The following is a 23,929-nucleotide window of genomic DNA, read 5'->3' as shown; positions in this document are numbered from 1 at the left end:
AAGCAGGTTGTTGGTGGCGAGCCCGTCCACAGCAGCTCATCACTCAGCTTCTGTGCTGCTGCTCTGCTCTGCTAACACACTGACTGTGTTCAACAGCTCACACAAGCCCACGTTCAAGAAGCTCAGCTGTCACTTTGAGCTGCTTCTGACTCCTGCCCTCAGCCAAGCACTGAGTCAACACTCTGAGCCTGAGCCGCCACATGAAGCAACAACCTTCAGCCCATCTTGGTGAGCCTCCAAACAAACCAGCTGAGCCTCTGCAGCTGCTTCATGTCAGCAGCAACAAGACCAACACTAGCAGCTCTGCTCTCACCTGTCTCACCTTGATTCTCAGCATTCACAGTCATTGACAGGAAGTGGCTGCAGTGTGTGCCGTGCTCTTCACTTCCTGCTTCACACTCCAGCCTCTCCCAGCCAGTTGAGCTACCAGGGAGCAGACTTTAGCTGCCAACAGCTCCCTACAGCCAGCCTCCACTGGAGCGCAGCTTTCCAGCCTCCTCTGCCTCTGCTGCCAGCTCTGTGGATCTCAGCTGCTTCCTCTCATGCTTCCTCCCATGGTTCTGTCAGCTCCACAACATCCACCAGCTGCTGTGTTTCTGACCACAACTCAACATCTGCTCTCAGATCAGTGCTGCACGTTGCTTCAACAACAAGTGTCTGAGTTGATAACAACAGTTGTAGAAGCTGAGCTCGTTCTCTGCTGCGAATCACAAACACTACGACTTAGGGCTGGGTATTGCCAAGGACCTCACGATACGATACGCATCACGATACTTGAGTCACGATACGATACGATATTGCGATATCCAAATTTTGCGATATATCGCGATATATTGCGATATTCTACGATATTCTACATAGTTCACTGAAAAATGTAAAAGGCATTATGCATCTTAAAATCCGAGTTGTATGTACATCAGACGATAGTGATAATTCATGGGACAAACTGAGTCAAAACAATGTAATTCAAATTATCCATGCCATTTTATACAAGTGCAAGTTACAACAACATATTTCAATTGGATTTAGGTCTGAAACATGATTTATTATTTGAAAAAAAAAATTGAATTTTTTTTTTTTTTTTTTTGGAAAAAAAATATCGATATTTAAATATTGAATATCGATATCGTATCGCGGTATAACGTATCGCGATATATTGCCATATCGATATTTTTGCCCACCCCTACTACGACTGCTCTCACCTTCTTCTCTCTGGACTCATCTCAACTGTTTTCTCTCTTCAGCTTCTTGAGAAAAATCCTCACACACAAATCCTGACATGTATGAACCAATGAGAAGCTGAAGCTTCAAACAACTACAACAGCTCCAGTCAGTGAACTCACCCCAGAGTCTCCAGTCTACAGTTTGGACTCTCCAGTCCAGCACACAGAAGCTCCACTGATGAATCATCCAGGATGTTGTTACTCAGGTCAAGGTGTCTCAGGTGGGAGGGGCTGGACTTCAGAGCTGAGGCAACGACTTCACAGTGAATCTCTGAGAGTCCACACTTAACAAGTCTGTGATTAGAGAAGAAACAAAATGTGTGAGAGTAAAACCAGACAATTTGTACTAAACACACACAACATGTCATCGTGTGATCAACATGTGCTCTTCACACTCTGGTTCAGTTCATCTTCTCTCTTTGTGTTGGACATGAAACAATAATCCTCATCAGGGCTGGGCTGGAAGAACCCATTCAGATTCAGATCCACCTCCTCTTGAATCCTCCAACATCCATTCATCAAAGCCCAGATGGATGTTTAATCCAGGCTCCTGCGCCGACACAGGTAGATGTGGTCAGGTGAGCTCAGGTGTAGAGCTGCAGGTGTCACCTGAACAACGCTCACACACTTTGATTTTCTCCAAACATGAAATGAAGTCAAAGAAAATCAAGGTGAAATGTAGAAACATCTTTAGTCAGAAGATCTGACCACTAAAGTGTGTGTCCTGCACAGATCTAATCCACACTAAGGACACACTCCAGGTTGTCATGGTGACATTTAAGGTGGACTGATTGATTTCCATGGGTCACTGAGCAGCACACAAGAAAACATTCCACCTTAAAAGTGTGTGAGAGCTAGCGGCTGCACAGTGACTGAGCTGGTTGATGAGTAAAAAGAGAGAGAAGCTGCTTTGATCGTCCTTCACTCTTCTGACAGTTTGTGTGTCTGTGCTGATGATGGACACACAAACATGACACAGTCAGTCTGTTACACTGGAGCTGCAGCTGCTTCGGCTTCACAACCAGCCACAACTGAACCAGCAGGTGAAGCACAGGTGTGTTAGCGTACACAAACACACAACACTAGCAGCACACACACAGCAGCCTCTAGACTCCAAGGTAACAAGTGTCCAGTCAGGTAGAAACTGTGTGGAGCTGAATGGAAGCAGATCTATGTGCAGGATGTGAAGAAGCAGCTGTGACTGTTGACACACAGTGGAGCTGCTGCTGCTGCTGCATCTGCTATCTGTTGCCATGACGACTCCACTGTTGCTCATGTTCAATAGAAAGTGCATTAATGGAACTGCTTTGGCTCCATTCATCATGTCAACATTCATGGTTTTAATGATGCAACAATTTACAGCATCAGTTCTCTGAGTGTCTCTTTCATGTCCAAGTCAAACTGGAGTTGGGACTGAAATCTAAAACACAATCATGATGTTGAATCAGGAATCAAAGTGAATCAGAGATCAGATGGATTCAGGTGATCAGTGATCAATACCCAGCCCTGATCCTCATCACTCTGTCAGACCTGCACATTGTTCATGTCCATCTTTGTTGGACTTTCATCTTCAGCTTGAAGCTCAAACTGAAACATCTGCAAGTTTAAAACTCAGAGTCTTAAAACATCTGGAGAAACAACACAACTGACCTGAGACTGTGTGTGTGTGTGTGTGTGTGTGTGTGTGTGTGTGTGTGTGTGTGTGTGTGTGTGTGTGTGTGTGTGTGTGTGTGTGTGTGTGTGTGTGTGTGTGTGTGTGTGTGTGTGTGTGTGTGTGTGTGTGTGTGTGTGTGTGTGTGTGTGTGTGTGTGTGTTATTGATCATGTCTGGACTCACTCAGCCTTCCTGCAGTTCCTCACAGCTGGGATCAGTCTCCGTTGTCCCTCCTCTGATGTCTTGTACTTCCACAGGTTCAACTCGTCCAGAACCTGTTCTGACATCTGCAGCATGTAGGCCAGAGCTGAACACTGGATCTCAGAGAGTCTCTTCTCTGATCTGTTCTCTGACTCCAGGAACTGTTGGATCTCCTGATGAACTGACTGGTCCTTCATCTCCGTCAGACAGTGGAAGATGTTGATGCTTCTGTCAGGAGAGTCACTCTTCATCTCCTTGAGGTTGTTGATGGTACTCTGGATGGTTCCTGGTCTGTTCTTTCTCTGACCCAGCAGACCTCCTAACAGCCTCTGGTTGGACTCCAGAGAGAGGCCATGAAGGAAGCGAACAAACAGGTCCAGGTGACCGTTTCTACTGCTGAGGGATTTCTGCATGGCGCTCTGCAGGAAGTCATCCAGGGTTAAATCATCATGTTGTTCTCCCAGGAACTTCTTGAGGACCTGTGTGTTCCTGTTGGTGAAACAGTGGAACATGTAGACTGCAGCCAGAAACTCCTGAACACTCAGATGAACAAAGCAGTAGACTGTTTTCTGGAAGATCACACTCTCTCTTTTGAAGATCTCAGTACAGAGTCCTGAGTTCACCAAGGCCTCTGTGACATCCAGACCACACTGCTCCAGGTCTTCTTGGTAGAACATGATGTTTCCTTCCTCCAGCTGTTCAAACGCCAGCCTCCCCAGCTTCAGAAGAACTTCCCTGTCGGCCTCCATCAGCTCCTGTGGACTCCTGTATAATGACTGAAAGACTGACCGTAGTTTGGAGAGGACAGAGGCCGATGGGCTATTACCTACAAAGAAAAAATGAGTTTTTTTTAAAGATTTGAATAGAGATAGATAGATAGATAGATAGATAGATAGATAGATAGATAGATAGATAGATAGATAGATAGATAGATAGATAGATAGATAGATAGATAGATAGATAGATAGATAGATAGATAGATAGATAGCAGCTGATGATCACAAAACTTACAACTTTGTCACAAACTCTACATTGTGTTTTCCCAGGTCTTAATGTCTAAAGATGTTCTCTTTGATGTAAGAGAAAGATGCTATCACACAACCAACAACCTCATCATGCTATAGTTTGTGGATGAAGTGGTCTCAGATCATCAGCCCATCACTCACCGTACTTGTTCTTCTTCCTCTTTGTCTGGACCAGCAGGAAGTGTGAGAACAGGTCCGTCGTGGTCTTGGGCAGCTCTCCTCTCTGGTCTGTGGTCAACATGTGCTCCAGAACTGTAGCACTGATCCAGCAGAAGACTGGGACTTGACACATGATGTGGAGGGTCCTGGACGTCTTGATGTGTGAGATGATTCTTCTGGACAGATCTTCATCACTGGACCTCCTCCTGAAGTACTCCTCTATCTGGGCGTCAGTGAAGCCTCGGACCTCTGTTACCCTGTCAACACATGTAGGAGGGATCTGATTGGCTGCTGCAGGTCTGGAGGTGATCCAGACCAGAGCCGAGGGAAGCAGATTCCCCTGGATGAGGTTTGTCAGCAGCACGTTGACTGATGACGTCTGTGTGACATCAGACACAACCTCCCTGTTGTTGAAGTCCAGTGACAGTCGGCTTTCATCCAGGCCGTCAAAGATGAAGACAAGTTTACAGACAGCCAGCTGCTCTGCTGTGACCTTCTGTAATGTTGGATGGAAAACATGGAGCAGCCTGAGAAGACTCAACCGCTGATCTCTGATCAGGTTCAGCTCCCTGAACGAAAGCAGAACCAGCAGACTGACATCTTGGTTCTCCAAGCCCTCGGCCCAGTCCAGAGTGAACTTCTGCACCGAGAAGGTTTTTCCAACGCCAGCGACGCCGTTGGTCAGAACCACTCTGATGGGTCTCTGTTGGACAGGTGAGACCGTAGAGACGTCCTCTCTCTGTTGGACAGGTGAGACCGTAGAGACGTCCTCTCTCTGTTGGACAGGTGAGACCGTAGAGACGTCCTCTCTCTGTTGGTCAGGTAAGTCTTTAAAGATGTCGTTGCACTTGATTGGAGTGTCATGGAGGGTCTTCTTCTTGGACGTTGTCTCCAGCTGTCTCACCTCATGTTGGGTATTAACCTCTTCACTCTGTCCCTCTGTGATGTAGAGCTCAGTGTAGATCCTGTTGAGGAGGGTTTCACTTCCTGTTCCCTCAGTTCCTTCAGTCACTCGTTCACATCTGCTCCTCAGACTGATCTTATGTTGATCTAAAACCTCCTGCAGACCACGATCTGCTGAGAGACAAGAGACAGAGTCAGACTGAAGACAGAGAGTCTGACAATCTGATCAGATTATTTTCATCAGCTACAGAAAAACTACAGACAACAAAGAGAAAGTTTGAATCATCTTAAATGTCAGTGCTGTGTGATGGAACAATGACTCTGGAGAAAACAACAAATGACCACATCAGCAGACAGATGTTCAGTCTCACTTTGTCCACAGCTGCTCTGATTGGCTGTCTGCAGCTCACCTCTGGTTCTGGGTCTTTGTCCATGATCCTTCAGGACGTCAGAGACACCACTCCTCTTCTCTCTGTCCAGACTAAATGATATAAAACATGCATACAAAAACACTCTGATAATTACATTAAATCATAAAGACGTTGATGAGGACAAACACAGATTAACACTGATGTGTCTTTTCTTCAAGAGAGGAGAAAGAAGAGAGAGGACTGAGGACAAACATGGATGTGGCCTCACTGATCTGAGACCAGCTGGTGTCTGTAAAGTATTTTGACGAGACATAGTTAGCCTACTAATTTACATTTACTCTACTTTAACCATGACTCGTTATCTCAGAGCTGAGGAGCTTTTTCTGTTTTCTATAGTGTTTGTGTTTCACTGCAGGAGGTGGGTGGTAGAGGGAGGGGGGGGCTTTAAACTGGTTGTGAACCTTCAGAGTCTGATGGATCTGGTTCCTGGTTTCTCTCTGTTTCCTCAAATGAGTCTAATGACTGAATCATCTTCAGCTCAGTTTACAGTAGAAACCGTCTCTTACCGTGACTTTGAAGGTCCAAGTCCAGGTCTGAAGTTTAGAGGTTGATCATGGGACTGGTCACTCTTTACAGACCAGCTGGTGGGTCCAGGTCCAGGTCTGAAGTTTAGAGGTTGATCATGGGACTGGTCACTCTTTACAGACCAGCTGGTGGGTCCAGGTCCAGGTCTGAAGTTTAGAGGTTGATCATGGGACTGGTAACTCTTTACCGACCAGCTGGTGAATCCAGGTCCAAGTCCAGGTCTGAAGTTTAGAGGTTGTTCATTGGACCGGTCACTCTTTACAGACCAGCTGGTGGGTCCAGGTCCAGGTCCAGGTCTGAAGTTTAGTGGTTGTTCATTGGACCGGTCACTCTTTACAGACCAGCTGGTGGGTCCAGGTCCAGGTCTGAAGTTTAGAGGATGTCCTTTGGACCGGTCACTCTTCTGATACGGAGAGATGGGTCCTGGAGACTCTGGTCCGTCCTCCTCTTCCTCCACATTAACACTCATCTTCAGGACTTCAGTCAGTCTGAGAGAGAAACCAGAAACACTGACGTTAGCTTCAGATTCAGCAGTTAAGGGGAAAGTTAAGGGGAAAATTAAATTCAACAGCTGAGCTCTGAATCCTCTGTTTATTTCACCTCTCGATGTGAAAACTGTGTTTCATTTTGTGTTGAGTGTAAAACTTTAACACTTTTCCAGAGAAGACTTTGTCTCTGAATGCACTTGAAAATTAATTACTCTGCCCACTATGTGTTGATGTGTTGCTATATGTGCTGTTGTTCTTAACAAAGGTTGATTGTTCTGTGTGTGTTTTATGTGTATTTATGGGTATTGGACCTTGGATGTCTTTATGTGTTTTGGAACTCCTGGCTGCAAATAAATTTCAACAGGGACAATATAGATAACTTTGAACTTTGAACTTTGAAGATAACAAGTCTTTAAAACAGTGAAACCTGTTTTGTGTCTTATTCTTTTGGTTTTTGATCCGAACCTGGTCTGATGTGGATCAACTGTGTTTCAGACTCTTTATCTTCTCTGGGTCAGTGTTAAACTTTTATTTTGAAGGTCAAACACACGGTTTTCACATTAAGAGGTGAAATAAACAGAGGATTCAGAGCTCAGCTGTCTGACTTAAGTTCCCTTAACTTTCCCCTTAGCTGCCTGTTAACACTGACACACACACAGAGAGAATACAGTGTGTTAACAGTTTTTATTTCTCATATCAGCGTTTTGTACTAAAACGGTTCTTTAGTGAAACGGTGACGTCATAGCCTCACCTCTCTGTGACCTTCACACCGCTGGACAACAACAACAACAACAATGGCGGACTAGTGTAAAACTACTCTGACTCTCCTTCCCTTCACACTTCACAGGGACTGAGACTTAACGGTGAATAATAATAATAATGTTGTTTTAACACTCACCTGCCGCAGCTCTTACTCCTTCTTCTTCTTAAAATGGCGTCTGAACTAAATACTTTCACTTTCTCTCGCTCCTCCTCCTCACCTGTCTCATATCCACACCTCAGTCTGGGGCGGAGCCAGGCAGCCAGCTCACCTGAGGGAGTCACAGCACAGAACGAATCGCCTTGCTATTTACACATTTATTTTCTATGACGTGTCCAAACATGTCACAGGTAAAGCATTTCTCATCAGATTTATTTTTTCTCTTTTTTTTTTATTGGACCATGATTTTTTTTTTTTTTTTACCTTTATTTAACCAGGCAGAATCATTCAGAACGAGTTCTTATTTACGATGATGGCCTGACAATGATGATTTTGAATGATTTCTGAAGTGATCTCATGTCTGCCTTTGTCAATTCTGGTTGACTGTTTAATATTAATATAATAATTTGAGAACATATTTAACCCCCCCCCCCCCCCCCCCCCCCTCCTCCACTTGCTCTCACATTGTTGACTCCTTAAACACAGAACATTATAAGTGTTGAGCTTTGCAGCTTTTACTCGCGCTGAACTCAGAGAATACGTAGTTGACGGAGGCAGAGATATTCTTTAGCTTCTGTGAGCATATTTATTAGAGACTAGCACACACTCACACACTTCTCTGTGTCATGGAGGAATTCACTTCAGCTTCCCCAGAATAGAAAAACAACACAGGCTGGGCGTTGCTTAAACAGAACGTGATGACATAACATGAGCTTCTGACCTTTACACTTATGACTCACATTACTACACAGTCTAATGTGTGTGAATAATAACCAGAGTAGCTACACCAAATAAAAGAATGTCTCTTAACAATAAGCTTTTCTACCTTAAACTTACATCATGTAACCTAATCTTATCTGTGACTCTCCAAACACAAACTTTACAAACTTCCCAACTTTAACTCTGTTGCAGGTTTTGTCTTCACATCTGCTGCCATCTTGTCTGTTGGACAATACTTCATACTTTATTTTTCCTTCATTATCAGTCAACCTCAGAAAATGATCTTTAATATCAACGTGCTCACATCTCTGTCGACTCACAGATTCTTTTTTTATTGTGTAAAGACAAACAACACGAGACACACGTGGTGTTAACAAGAATAAAAGACAAACAAAACAAAAACATACAAGAAAATACAGAATAGCAGGTGCAACGAACATGGAACGTAAAGACAAGATCACAATGCTCCTCAGGGATGGGTTAAATGCAGAGAAAGAATTTCACTGTACTAGCTGTATATGTGACAAATAAAATACCTTTACCTTACCTTACCTTACAATGAATCACGCAAGAGATAAAGAAAAATACATCAATAACAATATAATGATAATAAAAAAAAATTGCCTACATAATAGTAAAAGGGTAATATTTATAAACATAGCGAGTAATAGAAGTAATAGAGTGATGAGAGGTTTCATGTGTGAGAGGAGAAAATAAGTTTAAAAAAAAACAGAAAAAAAGAGGAGATAATAGCCTTGTAATATTAACAATAATAATAGTTAAACAAACAAACGACAAAAAAGAGAGAGAAAGAAGTAAACGAGAGAGAGGAAGAAACAAACCAACAACAACAAAGCTTCTTAGCTAATGCTCCTGTTCCTTGGTTATCTCCATAAACCATAGGTGGTGTGTGTAGCTGAGTCAGTATTTAGATTTAATGTGTTTTTAAGTTGATATTATCTATGTGAACTTCAGCTAAAACTAAAACCCACTCCACATATTATTCAGACCAGTGGTAAATATGTTAACCAGCTAAACTGTTGTTGCTGCAGCAGTTTGGTTCAGAGAACGATGGTTCCTGGTTCCAGCTGTTGTTGCAGGTGGGGCGTTAAGTAGCGGTGCACCCCCCAAAACGCGCCAAAACGTCGCTGCTGCTGGAAGAGCCGAGACACACGGTGAAACTCTCTCCGTTGTTTGTAGATAATATGCTCTTAAAGTCCTTACTTACCATGAATATCACACACACACACTGAGTGATGAGGTGGCGGCCATGTTTAAAGTGTGTGTGACTGTGTGTTGTTTTTCTTTGTTCACAGTGAGACGAGGATTTAACGATCTCATCTCATTAGCATACATGTGTTTGTGTTGTGGCTTTGTTCTGTGTGTTTAAAGTTCATCTGCTGTGGATCCAACTGAAACTGCCACTATACGATCTCATGTCTACAGAAATATCTGATTGATTAGTGAACATTCAGTTTGAAACTGGAAACTACAGCTGCATCTCAATAAATCTGAATATCATGGAAAAGTCCGTTTACAGTAGTTCAAGTCAAATAACCACAACCAAGTATTGAGTGCATATAGATGGACTAACTTTTCACAATATTTCTGTATTAAAAATGCTTTTAAAAAAAAGAAAAACAATTGGTCTTTTGTAATATAGTAGTTGTTTTTTTTAGAAACTGAATTTTATGTCTGTATTAAACTTAAGCCATAATAATGGATCTATAATGTGTTAGCTTCACTTTTTGAATTGAATTACTGACATAAATAAACTTTTCCAGGATGTGCTAATTTATTGAGATGCACCTTATTTATTAGTGAATATTCTGTTAGAACTGTTACAAATTATTGTTATGAATATAGATAATTAATTGTATGTATACAGGCTGTTCACGGCTGTTGTAACCTGCCGGTTGCATTTCCACTTTAGGCCCCATGATGTTTATTATTTATTTGTTTGCACATTATTGGCACTTTTTAATCATATTTTATCTTGCAGTAGGTCCTTTTAATCTGCCCATGATATGTTAGCCTACATGTTATCTGGTGTTGTCTATTTGTGTATGTGTTTGAATGTGTGGATCTTTCTGGCTGCAAATCAATCTTCCCTGTTTGGGACAAATAAAGACACTTTGACTTTGACTTTGAATGAGATAAAACATAAAAACATAGTAGATGCAGCTAATGTGCTCCTACTGTTGTGTGCAGAATAAAATCCTGAGATGGTCTCCAACAACGTCCTGTTTCCTGTGAGGTGAGTGGTGCCAGTGGGTTGCAGTCTGCTACAGGTGAGTGTTGGTGTCTGTCAGCAGCTTCAGGTAGTTGCACCAGCTACATCACTCCTGTGTGCTGGCCTGGGCCTTGGATTTGTCACATCTGTAGACATTTTATTCTTCTTATGACTCATTTACACCAACACATTCATTATCTCCAAATAAAGTTCCAATCCAATGAACATACAGACACTATAAATCATATTACAGTGATATTTGTGCATAATCATCAACCTTATTTAACCAAGTTAACAAAGACCACATTCTTATCAGTGGCAACAGCCTGGTAATAAACTCTTCAGCTCATTAATTAACACTCCAGAACTTATGCATTAACTTTTCATAACTTAGGTTCAGTTGTTAACAACAATTTCACAACAAAACAAGTCATGGACCCACAACACACACACATCACACAAACTCCCACAGACAACACTGGAGACACAGTGTCACATTTTATCAACAAAAACAAACCTTTATTCATAGAGCACTTTTCATACAAAATGAAGCAGCTCAAAGTGCTTTATGCAATAAAATAAACAGCAGTCAACATCCTCTGTCATTCAACATTCACAGTTACTCACACACACAAATGTTCTCCATGTAAACGTAGGCACATGCCCCACCACAATCCCTGCTCTAATTCTGCCCCCTAGTGTCCAAACAAGAGAACTCCTCCTACTGGAATCAGCTCTAGGTCAACAAACCGTATCATACAGACAGAAATATTCTTTCCTCCATAAATATGATAAAATGCAGTTACATTAATACATTATGAGTTAAATGTAATTAATTTATCTACTCACACCATAGAACAGGTTTGTCTCTGTCATTTGTAGCCCAGAGCAATTAAACAGTTATGCATTCAGTGGAACTCATAATTTTAACTCATGTCTTAAAAACACACTTGACATAAATAGTTTCATATTTTACATAAAAGCACTTTAAATAAACACACTCATTTAAAATGATTCCACACCCCTGGGCTTAGAGGTTCTGTGAGTGTTAAAGTTTGATTTCACAAAAACATGGGCATCACCAACTATCAACTGTCTGCACAAACATTTATAATAACAGCATGAGCACAGAAAAACAGCAACAGATCAAAGTAGCAGTTTGTTATGTGTTGTATGTAGCATAGTTAAGGTAAAAAACAAAACAAATCTTGCATAGTTCCTCTTTAACCGTCTTCTCTGTCAGCGATACTGAAGGTTGTGAACAGCACCAACCCGCCCCAGCACCACGGCAACCGTCTCACCAACAGCTGCAGACACACAACATTTCCTGTGTCTCTCCCAACACATTCATTATCTCCAAATAAAGTTCAATCCAGTTAACATACAGACACTATCAACAAAAACAAACCTTTATTCATAAAGCACTTTTCATACAAAAGGAAGCAGCTCAAAGTGCTTTATGCAGTAAAATAAACAGCAGTCACAGCCGCTCTCATTCAACATTCACACACACAAATGTACAACATGTAGACACTCACACTTCTCTAAAGTTTAACTAAGAAGTTTCAGTAATTCCTTTGGGGTTTGAGACGACACTCACCTGAAAAACACAGGAAAGAAACAGTGACACAGAGAGACGAGGCTGCTTGAACTGAGTCTTCCATGGCGATGAGGAAAACCCATCCAGACATGCCCCACCACAATCCCTGCTCTAATTCTGCCCCCTAGTGTCCAAACAAGAGAACTCCATCACCTCCAGGTCAACAAACCATATCATACAGACATAAATATTCTTTCCTCCAAAAACATATGATGAAATGCAGTTATATTAATACATTATGAGTTAAATGTAAATAATTTATCTCCACAAATGTCCCACTCTGTCAGCATGAACCAGTTCTAGAGCTGCTTTGGCTCTAACATCCTGAACACACACTTCACACTGTGGGACAGGTTTGTCTCTGGTCATTTGTAGCCCACAGCAATTAAACAGTTATGCATTCACTTCAGTAGAGCTCAAAATTTAAATTCATGTTCAAAGATGCACTTAAAATAAATAGTTTCATATTTTACATAAAAGCACTTAAAACAAACACACACATTTAAAAATGATAAAGTGGGTCAAACAGCAGAGTCAAGTGGAGGTGCACGGTAGCCAGTGAAATGCTTCATCCACTTCCTGAGTGAAGACCAGCTGGTCAGGTGAGGACAGGTGAGTTTTAATATGTAGTCAGCTGACTCATGTTTCCGTTAACCATGATGATAATTGTTGCCGTTGTAAACTGTGTCGGTCCATGCTAGTGCTAATACAATCCACTGCTGTGATGCTAATTACTTCAAGTTAAATCCTATTGGGTTAGCCTAACAGTGTTAATGGCTTTGAAGTGGTGAGTGAGAATATCTTAGTAAATACTGCTGAGCAGCAGACATTTTCTGACTACATGCTGTGTAAAAGAAACTGTTATTCAATGTGTTCTGAAATACTTTGTGTAAAGTACTGCAGCTGGCTGTGGGTTAACACGGGTTCATATCAAATATTTACTGTTAATGCTGGTATTTCTGTAGCTAAGAAAAGTTAAATGATGTTCTGAAGATTCATAGTCTTTGTAATTCATTAGAGTTTAACCGTATATTTAAAGGTGCACTGGTGAGTTAATTTTTGAGATCTCCTTTATGTATTTGACCTGCAACTGAAATGTAGTAAAAATGTTGAATTGCTCACAACTTAGCATCAAGTAATTGTATCTTGACCTTGTCTCAGGTCCCAGAGTGAATACTTTTCAAAATGCCACCCTGCTGAGATGGTGGAGCCGACCTAGAGTGATCCAGAGATTTGTGAAGATTTCAACAGTTTCCAGAGAGAGAAGATGTTCCAGTACTGGATGACGAGCCAAGCCCAGAGAGATACTGAACCACTGGCTTTCAGCAAGGAGACAGCAAACTAGGTAACACTTATGTATTCCTCCTCTTTGTCAAGAATGGTTACACTTTACATTCATCATTTACTGTGTGTTGATGATGTAATACATTTTGTCTGAGGATTTTAAAGGTCGTGGAAAGTTCCCACCACCTTTGTTAACCTGGTCTGGTCCTGTGAAAGAGGATCCACCACAGACACAGGTAGGTGTACAACAAAAACAAGTCTTTATTATAGTGAGTCATTCATGAAGAAATACTTGTGACATCTGAAACTGCAACCAGCCCCACAGAGGGCCAGGCAGCTGCTGCACAACCCTGCAACACACAGCACCACAAATGAAGGAGAGATTTACACAGACACACTGCACACAATACTAAATGCACAGCAACCTTTACACTGCACACAGAGGGAACTCAGTGACAAAACACACATCAATACAGACCAGTCCACTCTGGAGGCAGCTCAGAACCACTTCTACCACAGAAACACAGAAACACCTGCCACAATCATTTTTTATATCAGTCGATATCGATATTTATCACAATATAACTCAAAACACTATTTTTGTCAAGTCTAAATGTTCCCTCATACTCACAAGTGAGATTTGGAGATATCAGAAGGTTATTTCTGATTTAAATATTTATTTTCCGTCAAAAATTGAACATGACAGATGTAATGATGAACATATAGGCTAATGAACATAGATTATTTTGTGCAGATGCATTGTAATTTGATGTACCTGTGTTTCAAACCATGGTAAATCACTGTTAATAATTATTGTTAGGAATCATTAACATGTGCACATGTGACAGCCTCTGCACATAGGATATAGGCCTATGAAAATAATTATTATATGTAAGATGGATGTTGCAACTTTATTTATTTTTTGATCAAACAAGTAGCCGTTTGTGAAGTTTTTCAATTGTGTTGAAAACTGAAAAAAATGTCATGTAGAATGGAAATACTGTATGTAAAAATTGGAACATTTGAAAACACAAGAGTCTCCTTGGTTTTGCGGTCAGTCGTCCTTCATATTTTCTTTCGAGGCAACACTCATTCTCTCTCTCTCTCTCTCTTTTTTCTCCGGCGATGTCCCACTGCTGACGTGCACGGCTGCAGCAGCCCAAACATTACCACGTGTTGTCGTGTTGTGTCTTCCTGTGCCGTGTCAACCTAACCTGGCTGGCTCAGCGTTCAAGCCACTCACTTCTCCGTCGGTCCCTCGCTACCTAAAGGAGGTGTAGAGCCCCCCTCCTAACAGATGATGTGACACAGCTCCCCTATTTAACCGTCTTCTCTGCCGGTGACACTAAAAGTCGTGAACAGCACCGAGCCGCCACGGCACCACGGCCACCGTCTCACCAACAGCTGCAGACACACAACATTTCCTGTCTGTCTCCGACGCCGTCCAGCCTCCTCCTCCCCATCCACTGATACAGGTGAGTGTGATTACTTCTCATACCAGAGATGTTCAAGTCTTTTTTTGCAAGTCCGAGTCAAGTCTCAAGTCTTTGAGGGGTGAGACTTCATCAAGTCTCAAGACTTTGGTCACGAGTCCAAGTCAAGTCTCAAGTCTCTAAAAAATAAAAGTCTCCTGTCTCTTCTGGTTGTAATGACCCTTTATCATCTGCTGCTATCCAGTCTACTAAGGATACTGCACAGCTATATCTAAGCGATTCAAAGCATTTACTGTAGGTTATTATCACTCCTTTATCTATACAGTAGCCTATTGATTAGTTGTTTATTATATGATCACTTTAAACAGGATATTGCAATGCAATATGAAGAAAACGCAACCTCGAGTCCCCATCTCTGTCTCTTACAGATGAACATCATCAGTCATTCATTCTCCCAGAAAACTCTCTGGGAAGCTCACAGGGAGACAAAACACTCCCTCACTACACTGATATAGTCACTTACTGAGTCGTGAATGTTGAGTTTTGTACCATCTTGTACCATCCGGAGGCAGCAGCAGCTTAAACAGAAAAGACGTGCTGTGGGTATGATGGGATGTAGCCTGCAAAGTCTGTCTTAGTGTTGCGTTGAGGCGCTGTTTACTGTCGTTGGAGCAAACCTCTGCATCTACTCTGTGCTCTGCAACTCCAGTGCACTGTCATAAGCCAAGTCCACTCAGTGTGTCTCTGCCTGGGAAGAGTCCTAGACATTCTTGAACTTTGAAACGTTGACTGTCATGCTCTGTTGCTCATCTCAAACACATACTTGTTGCTGCTCGCACATCCTCGTCTTCCCGCCGCTGTTTCCGTTCTTGGTGTGCGTTGCTTTTGCACTGGCTACACCACTGCTTGCATTGACAGGCTCTGACTTTGTCTCCTTTCCAGTCTTTATGTCTGAAGACCACGATGTCGGCGCTCTCAGCTCTTCCAGTGACGGGTTTAATTTTCGGTTGCATTTGAACTTTAATTATGTTGTCGCTGCTCCTCTGCGCATTTTTTCAGTGTCCTTGTAGCTCCACAGTTTGGAATTCAGCAAAAGTTATTGCCACTGTACTTATCATCTATGTTGTTCTGTGTGTCTGTCAGTCAAACTTCATTTTATTCTTATTTTTTGACTTAAAGATAAAGTAAATGGTAAATCATTGATCCATGGTTCATTGATCCATCACCACAGATTGATCTGGTTTGTAAATTCCAGCTGTAACACTATGGAATTACTTTTGTATCAAATCGATCCAAACAAAACCTCTTCAACGTCAAACAGAAACAAGAGCTTGAGAAATAATATAACTTTATTTAAGAGAAAAAAACTCACTGAAGCAAAAAAAAAAAAAGATACATGTGTTTTTGCTCTTGCTGACAAATCTCTTGGTTGCTTTAATTCTTTAGATAAACGTGTTTTTGTTGCTTCGTGTTGAGTAAACAGGGTTTTGCTCTTGCTGTTGTCTCTCTCCTCTGCTCCCTGAGAGGCCAGAGTCACATTAGAGCCAGAAAAAACTACATATAAAATATACATCATTGATCATTATACAAAATAAACAGTGTTTACGAACATGGTGCGTACATTCATGTGTTAACTGTCGTCATAGCAACATGATCTGAACCTCCATCATATTTAGAAACACTGAATAATGTGGAAATGGAAATGAGCAGCAGTTCTTCACCACACCACAAGATGGAGCTGATTAACCAGAATGGATGAAGAAGGAAACAAGAGGAGGAGGAGGAGGAGCAGAGAGTGTGTAGAGGATCAGATGAGTCCAGAGACAGTGATGATCTCTGTCCGGTCCAGAACACACAGGGAGGATGGTGGACTGGACTCTGTGTGAGACAGTGGAGCTGCTCTCAGATCAGTTCAGGAGGTTCAGGACTAGAGGAGGGAAGGTTCCCATCTGAGAAGAGAAGCAGAGGACAGAGGTGATGGATCAGCGATTGTCTCTCTCTCTGCTCTGATTGGCTGACTGTTGTCTCTCTCTGCTCTGATTGGCTGACTGTTGTCTCTGTTATTGTCTCACTGACTTTAGTCCAATAGTGCTGAAAGCAGCACAGACTGACTCCGCCCCCCTACTGACCTCACAGTCTCCAGTCTACAGTCTGGACTCTCCACAAGATCATCCAGATCCTTCACGTCTGAAGACTTCAGGTTGTTGTAGCTCAGGTTCAGGTATCTCAGGTGGGAGGGGTTGGACTTCAGAGCTGAGACCAGAGAAGAACAGCTGATCTCTGACAACCTGCAGCAGATCAATCTGAATCAAGAATAAAAGAAGAAGAAGAAGAAGATAAATCATTGATGATCAGAAAGAAGAGTTTTTTCTTCAACAGGTGAATTTCAGTGTCTTTGTCCAAACACGAGTTGTGAGGATAGATAGATAGATAGATAGATAGCTGGATTTATTTGTCCATTACAGGAAAATTGTTTTCACCATTCCATACATAGAGCCTCCAGAAGTACAGACAGTCAAGAAAAGGACCACCACAGGAGTGTGTCCTTGACCATATTACATACATACATGCATTTCCTACATTTCATACACCCAGAAATACATAAAACCCCACAACTTACATATGCATTAGACTTTTCATTTTCTTATTTAGTTCTATTATGGCAGATGGTATGAAGCTTTTATTGAATTTTATTTTCTTCCAAGCCAGCGTATACTGTTGGCCAGAAGGAAGGAGTGTGAAGTGTGGGTTGAGTGGGTGACCGGGATCCAGTGGAGTGTGCTCTGCGTACGGTGGCTATGACGTTAAGGTCTGAGAGGTTGGGGGTGGGGAATCCGATAATCTTGGCAGCTTTGTGTGTGATTTGTGTTAGTTTGTTTCTATTGGTAGCTGAAAGTATGTTAAAGAAGCAGGGGGAGCAGTAGTTCTTGTGCAAATTGTTGTGATAGAGATGAAGTGAGTTGATGATCTACAACAATAACAGTCAAAGTGAACTGACCTCAGAGTCTCCAGTCTACAGTCTGGACTCTCCAGAAAACCACTCAGATCCTTCACTCCTGAATCCTGCAGGTTGTTGTGGCTCAGGTCCAGTTCTCTCAGGTGGGAGGGGTTGGACTTCAGAGCTGAGACCAGAGAAGAACAGCTGATCTCTGACAAACTGCAGCCCCACAATCTGAATAAAGAATCAAAGAAGAAGATTAACTCATTGATAACTAATCAGATGTGTCCTGATCAATAATCAGACGTGTCCTGATCAATAATCAGACGTGTCCTGATCAATAATCAATAGAGGGACTTTGTCCTTTGACTTTGTCCTTGTGTTCTTGTGGATCTTCATCATGTGGCCTTCTACACACATCATCTACATGTCAGCACAGATTCATCAGCTGCTGCTGTCAATATACAATCAATATCTGATCAATACCCGTTGGACTAAACATTGACTACAACTCTGATTTAGAGATTCTGACTCTTTTAGACAGATTTATATTTGTACCATTTAATGTCACTAACTTTGTATTTTTATTCTTCTCTGTTGTTATTATTATTATTATTATTATTATTATTATTATTATTATTATTATTATTATTATTATTATTATTATTATTATCAATAACTTTATTGATCAACTGGTATCAGGGTTAAATCAATAAACTAACAGCACAGAGGTCAATGAGGTGATGAAACCCAGTGTCAAGTGGTGTAACTTTGATTTTTGATAAAAATCTGAACAAAGAGGAAAATAAATCTGGACTCAAATGAGGAATTAATACAACTCTGTGTTTCTGGACTAATTTTACATCATTTGTCACAGATTATTTAGAAGAGTTTTTTGTTTTTAGGACATGTCCTGCTCAAGATGCATTAAAATCTAAATATAGAAACACAGAAAAAAATCTATTTTAATTTAATGTTTTCAGAAGAAAGTATATTTTTATAAGTTCACTTTAATCCACTGTAGGTGGATCAGATACAACAGTCAGTGAACTGACCTCAGAGTCTCCAGTCTACAGTCTGGACTCTCCAGAAAACCACTCAGATCCTTCAGGTCTGAATCCTGCAGGTTGTTCTGACCCAGGTCCAGTTCTCTCAGGTGGGAGGGGTTGGACTTCAGAGCTGAGCCCAGAGAAGAACAGCTGATCTTTGACAAACTGCAGTACTCCAATCTGAATAAAGAATAAAAGAAGAAGATAAATTCATTGATGATCAGAAAGAAGAGTTTTTCTTCAACAGGTGAATTTCAGTGTCTTTGTCCAAACATGAGTTGTGAGGATCTTGTGCACATTGTTGTGATAGAGATGAAGTGAGTTGATGAGCTGATACTGGACATTTTCTCCAGAGTTTCTAGAAAACATGAGTCGTCTGACTGAGAGAAATACGAGTGTGTGTGAAGGTTGAACTGAAGTGAACAGACATTATTCATGACCACTGAGTGAAATGAGCTGAAACTGAAGAATCATTCTCACACAACTGCAAATATTCAAGAACCACTATTTCAAATGTCATTAATCAATTCAATCAAAGTCAATGATTCAAGTTCTGAGTGAAGATCAATCAGGTTCAGTTGTGGATCAAAGATCTAAGATCTACAACAGTAACAGTCAGTGAACTCACTCCAGAGTCTCCAGTCTACAGTCTGGACTCTCCAGAAAACCACTCAGATCCTTCACTACTGAATCATGCAGCTTGTTTCCTCTCAGGTTCAGGTGTCTCAGGTGGGAGGGGTTGGACTTCAGAGCTGAGACCAGAGAAGAACAGCTGATCTCTGACAAACTGCAGACATACAATCTGAATAAAGAATAAAAGAAGAAGATTAATTCATTGATAACTGATCAGATGTGTCCTGATCAATAATCAGATGAGTCCTGATCAATAATCAATAGAGGGACTTTGTCCTTGTGGATCTTCTTCATGTGGCTTTCAACACACATCATCCACATGTCAGCACAGATTCATCAGCTGCTGCTGACCTGCTGCTGATTTGAAGTTTTAAAAGCTATTCTTGGTGAGGAATTTTTAAAATAAACCTGACCTCAGAGTCTCCAGTCTACAGTCTGGACTCTCCAGAAAACCACTCAGATCCTTCACTCCTGAATCCTGCAGGTTGTTGTTGCTCAGGTCCAGGTGTCTCAGGTGGGAGGGGTTGGACTTCAGAGCTGAGACCAGAGAAGAACAGCTGATCTCTGACAAACTGCAGCTGTCCAATCTGAATAAAGAATAAAAGAAGATAAATTAATTGATAACTGATCAGATGTGTCCTGATCAATAACCTGACGAGTCCTGATCAATAATCAAAGGGACTTTGTCCTTGTGTTCTTGTGGGTCTTCATCATGTGGCCTTCTACACATCATCCACATGTCAGCACAGATTCATCAGCTGCTGCTGACCTTAGCTCAGTCTGTCAATATACAATCAATATCTGATCAATACCTGTTGGACTAAACACTGACTACAACTCTCTGGTTTAGAGATTCTGATTCTTTTAGACAGATTTATATTTGTACCATTTCATGTCACTAACTTTGTTTTTATTCTTCTCTGATATTATTATTATTATTATTATTATTATTATTATTATTATTATTATTATCAATAACTTTATTGATCAACTGGTATCAGGGTTAAATCAATAAACGACTAACAGCACAGGGGTCAATGACATGATGAAACCCAGAGGTGGAAAGGCTGCTTAGTATAGAACTTTCCAAACTCAGTGAATGGCTGGTAGATAATAAGCTGTTTCTTCATCTTGGCAAAACAGAATCAATTCTTTTTGGGTCCAGAGACAAACTAAGAAAGTCACGAGAATTAAAGCAGATATCAGTGGAATGTTTTTGTTAATATAAGTCCTAAATAGTCCTATTTTCCGTCAGCAATCACTTACATGAAGTATTTCAGCCTAAACACGAGTCTCTCCGTCACTCTGCTCTGCTGTAACCCGAGGAGAAAATTTTCCTTGTGGGATACAAGTGTTATCCAATGAGGAGAGAGAACGGCATGAAGGGCTGTGTGTGCAGCCAAGGGATGCGCGTGAATGTGGTGACGTAGCACGAGGACCAATTGATGCCTGACAAGGGCGGGGGCTGCTAACTCATGGTGCGTTCAAAGAAACTCGTACTTTGTGTTTTTCCTTCCTGTGAAGTCATACCAGTTCGATCTGGTACGAGTTCACGGGTCGGAAGTTACGAGTGGCCGTTATAGGGAACTTTCACAGACAACAGGATGGTAAAAACACGAGCTACGGGTTACCTGGAACGCTACCAAGTCGTAGTTGTGACTTGAAGCTGTAACTTACGGTTTCAAAAGCCTGCCTTGAACGCAGCATTACCCGAAACGGCCGTGAAGCTGATATCTGCTTTAAGGGTCACACTTGGCAATTTTATAATCACAGCCAGGGAAATGGTCACCTACCTAGGCTGTATCTTAGACAATAAATTATCAGGGGAGTTTATGGCCCGAAGAGTCATTACAAAGGTGAGCCAAAGGACTAAGTTCCTAGCAAGAATTTCTAGCCTATTGGATAGCTACACCCTAAAAACCTTAGCTGATGCCCTTGTACAATGCCACTTTGACTATGCCTGTACACATCTTGGTACACTGGCACCTCTAAAGGCCTCAAAGTAAAGCTACAGACATGTCAAAACAAACTGATTAGAGTAGTAGCTACATAAACTTCATCCCAGAACACACCTCCATCCTGACCACTTCTGCAGCCTCAGGTGGCTCAGAGTGGAGGAGAGAGTTTCTCAACTCGAACTGTGTTTAGTTTATAAAATAAAAAATGACCTGGCACCAAAGTATTTAGTAAACTACTTCTCCAAAGTCAGTGACACACACAATTACTCCACCAGGGGGCGCTCCACTGACTACAGGCTCTGCCGATTTAAGAGCTGTATGGGAAAGTTTTCTTTTCTTTACTCAGCAGCTGTCTTGTGGAATGGCCTTCCTTTAAACCTTAAAACTGTTAGCTTCTCCTACTTTATTTTTAAGTCCTCAATAAAAAAATGGTTAGCCAACCGATAAATTAAATCAAAAGAGCCGTGAAGCACTAGATTATTGTATTGTTTGTTTGTGTGTCTGTTAAATGTTTTGTTGTTTCTGTTTGGGACCTAATCCCTTGTTTTATCTATTTCATCTTGTTCTTTTTCTTCAATGTTGTAGTCTATGTGCCCTAGTGTCTTTCTCCCATGTTTTTAGTCCATGTGTTGTGTGCTTGTCTTCCTTGTTTTTAAATCCATGTGTACTGTCTACCATCAAATAGGACCACAATGGAAATAAGCCTTTGGGCTTTATTGTGTTTTTAATCATTTTGAACACTTGTCTAATGTTGTTCAATACAGTTTTCAATCAATCAATCAATCAATCAATCAATTTATTTATTTCGGGCATGTCAATTTAAATCATCATCATCACACTTCATCTTAGTTCAATAATACAATGCACATGGCCGAAAGGGAAAGCGGGAGAAGCAAAAGCTTATCTAGTCCCGCCCCCATTACCCACAGAATAAAATCTTTATCATACAGTGAATCAAATCAATCAGTGTCAAGTGGTGTAACTATGATTTCTGAAAAAAATCTGAATAAAGAGGAAAATAAATCAGGACTCAAATGAGGAATTAATACAACTCTGTGTTTCTGGACTAATTTTACATCATTTGTCACAGATTATTTAGAAGAAGAGTTTTTTGTTTTTAGGACATGTCCTGCTCAAGATGCATTAAAATCTAAATATAGAAAAAAAATCTATCGAACTGACCTCACAGTCTCCAGTCTACAGTCTGGACTCTCCAGAAAACCACTCAGATCCTTCACTCCTGAATCCTGCAGGTTGTAGTTGTAGCTCAGGTCCAGGTGTCTCAGGTGGGAGGGGTTGGACTTCAGAGCTGAGACCAGAGAAGAACAGCTGATCTCTGACAACCTGCAGCACATCAATCTGAATAAAGAATAAAAGCAGTGAGTTGAGGACAAAGCTCCTTGTTGACAGCGTTCAGTGTCTCATCATCTGTTCAGAGCTGAAGAAGCTTCAGAAAGAACAAGTTTAGAAAATCAAAGTCCAACAGCTGAAGCAACAGGAAGCAGGTTAAACAGTGACAGAGAGAAACAGCTCATTAATATTCATGAGAAGCTGCTGCTGCTTCAACACAGACGCAGTGACTCCGCCTCTTCACCTGTCAGCTCCACCTGTGGCTCCATCCATACAAACTCATGTTGTGCAGCCACATTTCTCAGAGACTCTGTCACTGAGCTCCTTCTCACTCCAACAGCTCATCTGCACTCATACAGTGTGCGTCATAGTGCGCGTGTGCGTAGCGAAACGCCGCTTCAATGGCCGACAAACACGGCCCCAGAGTTCAGGGCTGTTTGACAGCAACATCAAGTTGTGACAATCTTCAGAACGACGTGGTCAGCTTTTCTCCGTGGACGTTTTGAAAGTGTGTGAAGCAGGTTGTTAGTGGCGAGCCCGTCCACAGCAGCTCATCACTCAGCTTCTGTGCTGCTGCTCTGCTAACACACTGACTGTGTTCAACAGCTCACACAAGCCCACGTTCAAGAAGCTCAGCTGTCACTTTGAGCTGCTTCTGACTCCTGCCCTCAGCCAAGCACTGAGTCAACACTCTGAGCCTGAGCCGCCACATGAAGCAACAACCTTCAGCCCATCTTGGTGAGCCTCCAAACAAACCAGCTGAGCCTCTGCAGCTGCTTCATGTCAGCAGCAACAAGACCAACACTAGCAGCTCTGCTCTCACCTGTCTCACCTTGATTCTCAGCATTCACAGTTGTGGTGGAAAATTGCTATGATGGGTATTCTCCTTGTAATAAGTGGTAACATAGTCTTTGAAGTAATTGTAGTAAGACCATGTAGCAATCCTGTTAACTCCATTAGTGGAGACATTTGTGTATTGACCATAATAAACCTGGGGGCAGAAGAAGGACACTAGGATGACCATGTACAACCTTGTTTACTAACTGATCTAGGTTGTAAACTCCTATAGGGAAACCAACAACTGGGGTAGCCATTTGTTGAGTAACACATCTGTTTGATTGTTTTATTGTCTGGGAAGGCTAGAAGTGCTTGTAGTAATGAAGTAACCAGAGTCATAAAGTGGGGTATAAGAAGGGACTGCAAC

At 41.6% G+C, this 23,929-nt stretch overlaps 4 protein-coding genes across 5 annotated transcripts in view; all 4 read right to left on the bottom strand.

The window, feature by feature from the left end:
• LOC310989777 (NLR family CARD domain-containing protein 3-like) overlaps window positions 1-7,571 on the bottom strand; it is a gene marked incomplete at its 3' end in the record, with an annotated part of 219,808 nt that extends 212,237 nt beyond the window's left edge. The window contains exon 1 of the mRNA XM_083976925.1: window positions 7,507-7,571. The remainder of the gene's footprint in view (window positions 1-7,506) is intronic.
• Window positions 1-23,929, bottom strand: part of LOC310989775 (NACHT, LRR and PYD domains-containing protein 3-like) — an 82,030-nt gene that overhangs the window by 49,231 nt on the left and 8,870 nt on the right. Inside the window, exons 7-11 of the mRNA XM_083976923.1 lie at window positions 22,558-22,734; window positions 19,831-20,004; window positions 19,413-19,586; window positions 18,791-18,964; window positions 17,796-17,969 (exon numbers count right to left, since the gene is read on the bottom strand). Of these exons, the coding sequence (XP_083833049.1) occupies window positions 17,796-17,969; window positions 18,791-18,964; window positions 19,413-19,586; window positions 19,831-20,004; window positions 22,558-22,734 (873 nt within the window). The remainder of the gene's footprint in view (window positions 1-17,795; window positions 17,970-18,790; window positions 18,965-19,412; window positions 19,587-19,830; window positions 20,005-22,557; window positions 22,735-23,929) is intronic.
• LOC310989722 (uncharacterized protein) lies at window positions 1,462-6,604 on the bottom strand (the record flags this gene model as incomplete). The annotated part of the gene is made up of 6 exons (XM_083976869.1): window positions 6,102-6,604; window positions 5,575-5,645; window positions 4,687-5,335; window positions 4,244-4,518; window positions 3,322-3,903; window positions 1,462-1,517 (listed from the first exon to the last, which is right to left on the bottom strand). Exons 1-6 carry the CDS (start codon window positions 6,587-6,589, stop codon window positions 1,462-1,464), a joined length of 2,121 nt encoding a protein of 706 aa, XP_083832995.1. The 5' UTR covers window positions 6,590-6,604.
• The window catches only part of utp18 (UTP18 small subunit processome component), a 33,070-nt gene continuing 25,361 nt past the window's right edge, over window positions 16,221-23,929 (bottom strand). For both annotated transcript variants that reach the window (XM_083976508.1, XM_083976509.1), the window contains exon 14: window positions 16,221-16,675. The gene's annotated coding sequence lies outside the window, so the exon portion shown is untranslated. The remainder of the gene's footprint in view (window positions 16,676-23,929) is intronic.

The sequence above is a fragment of the Trachurus trachurus genome (assembly GCF_905171665.1).
Source record: "Trachurus trachurus genome assembly, chromosome: 8".
NCBI classification, from domain to species: Eukaryota; Metazoa; Chordata; class Actinopteri; order Carangiformes; family Carangidae; genus Trachurus; species Trachurus trachurus.
This window is presented reverse-complemented; position numbering and strand designations above follow the sequence as displayed.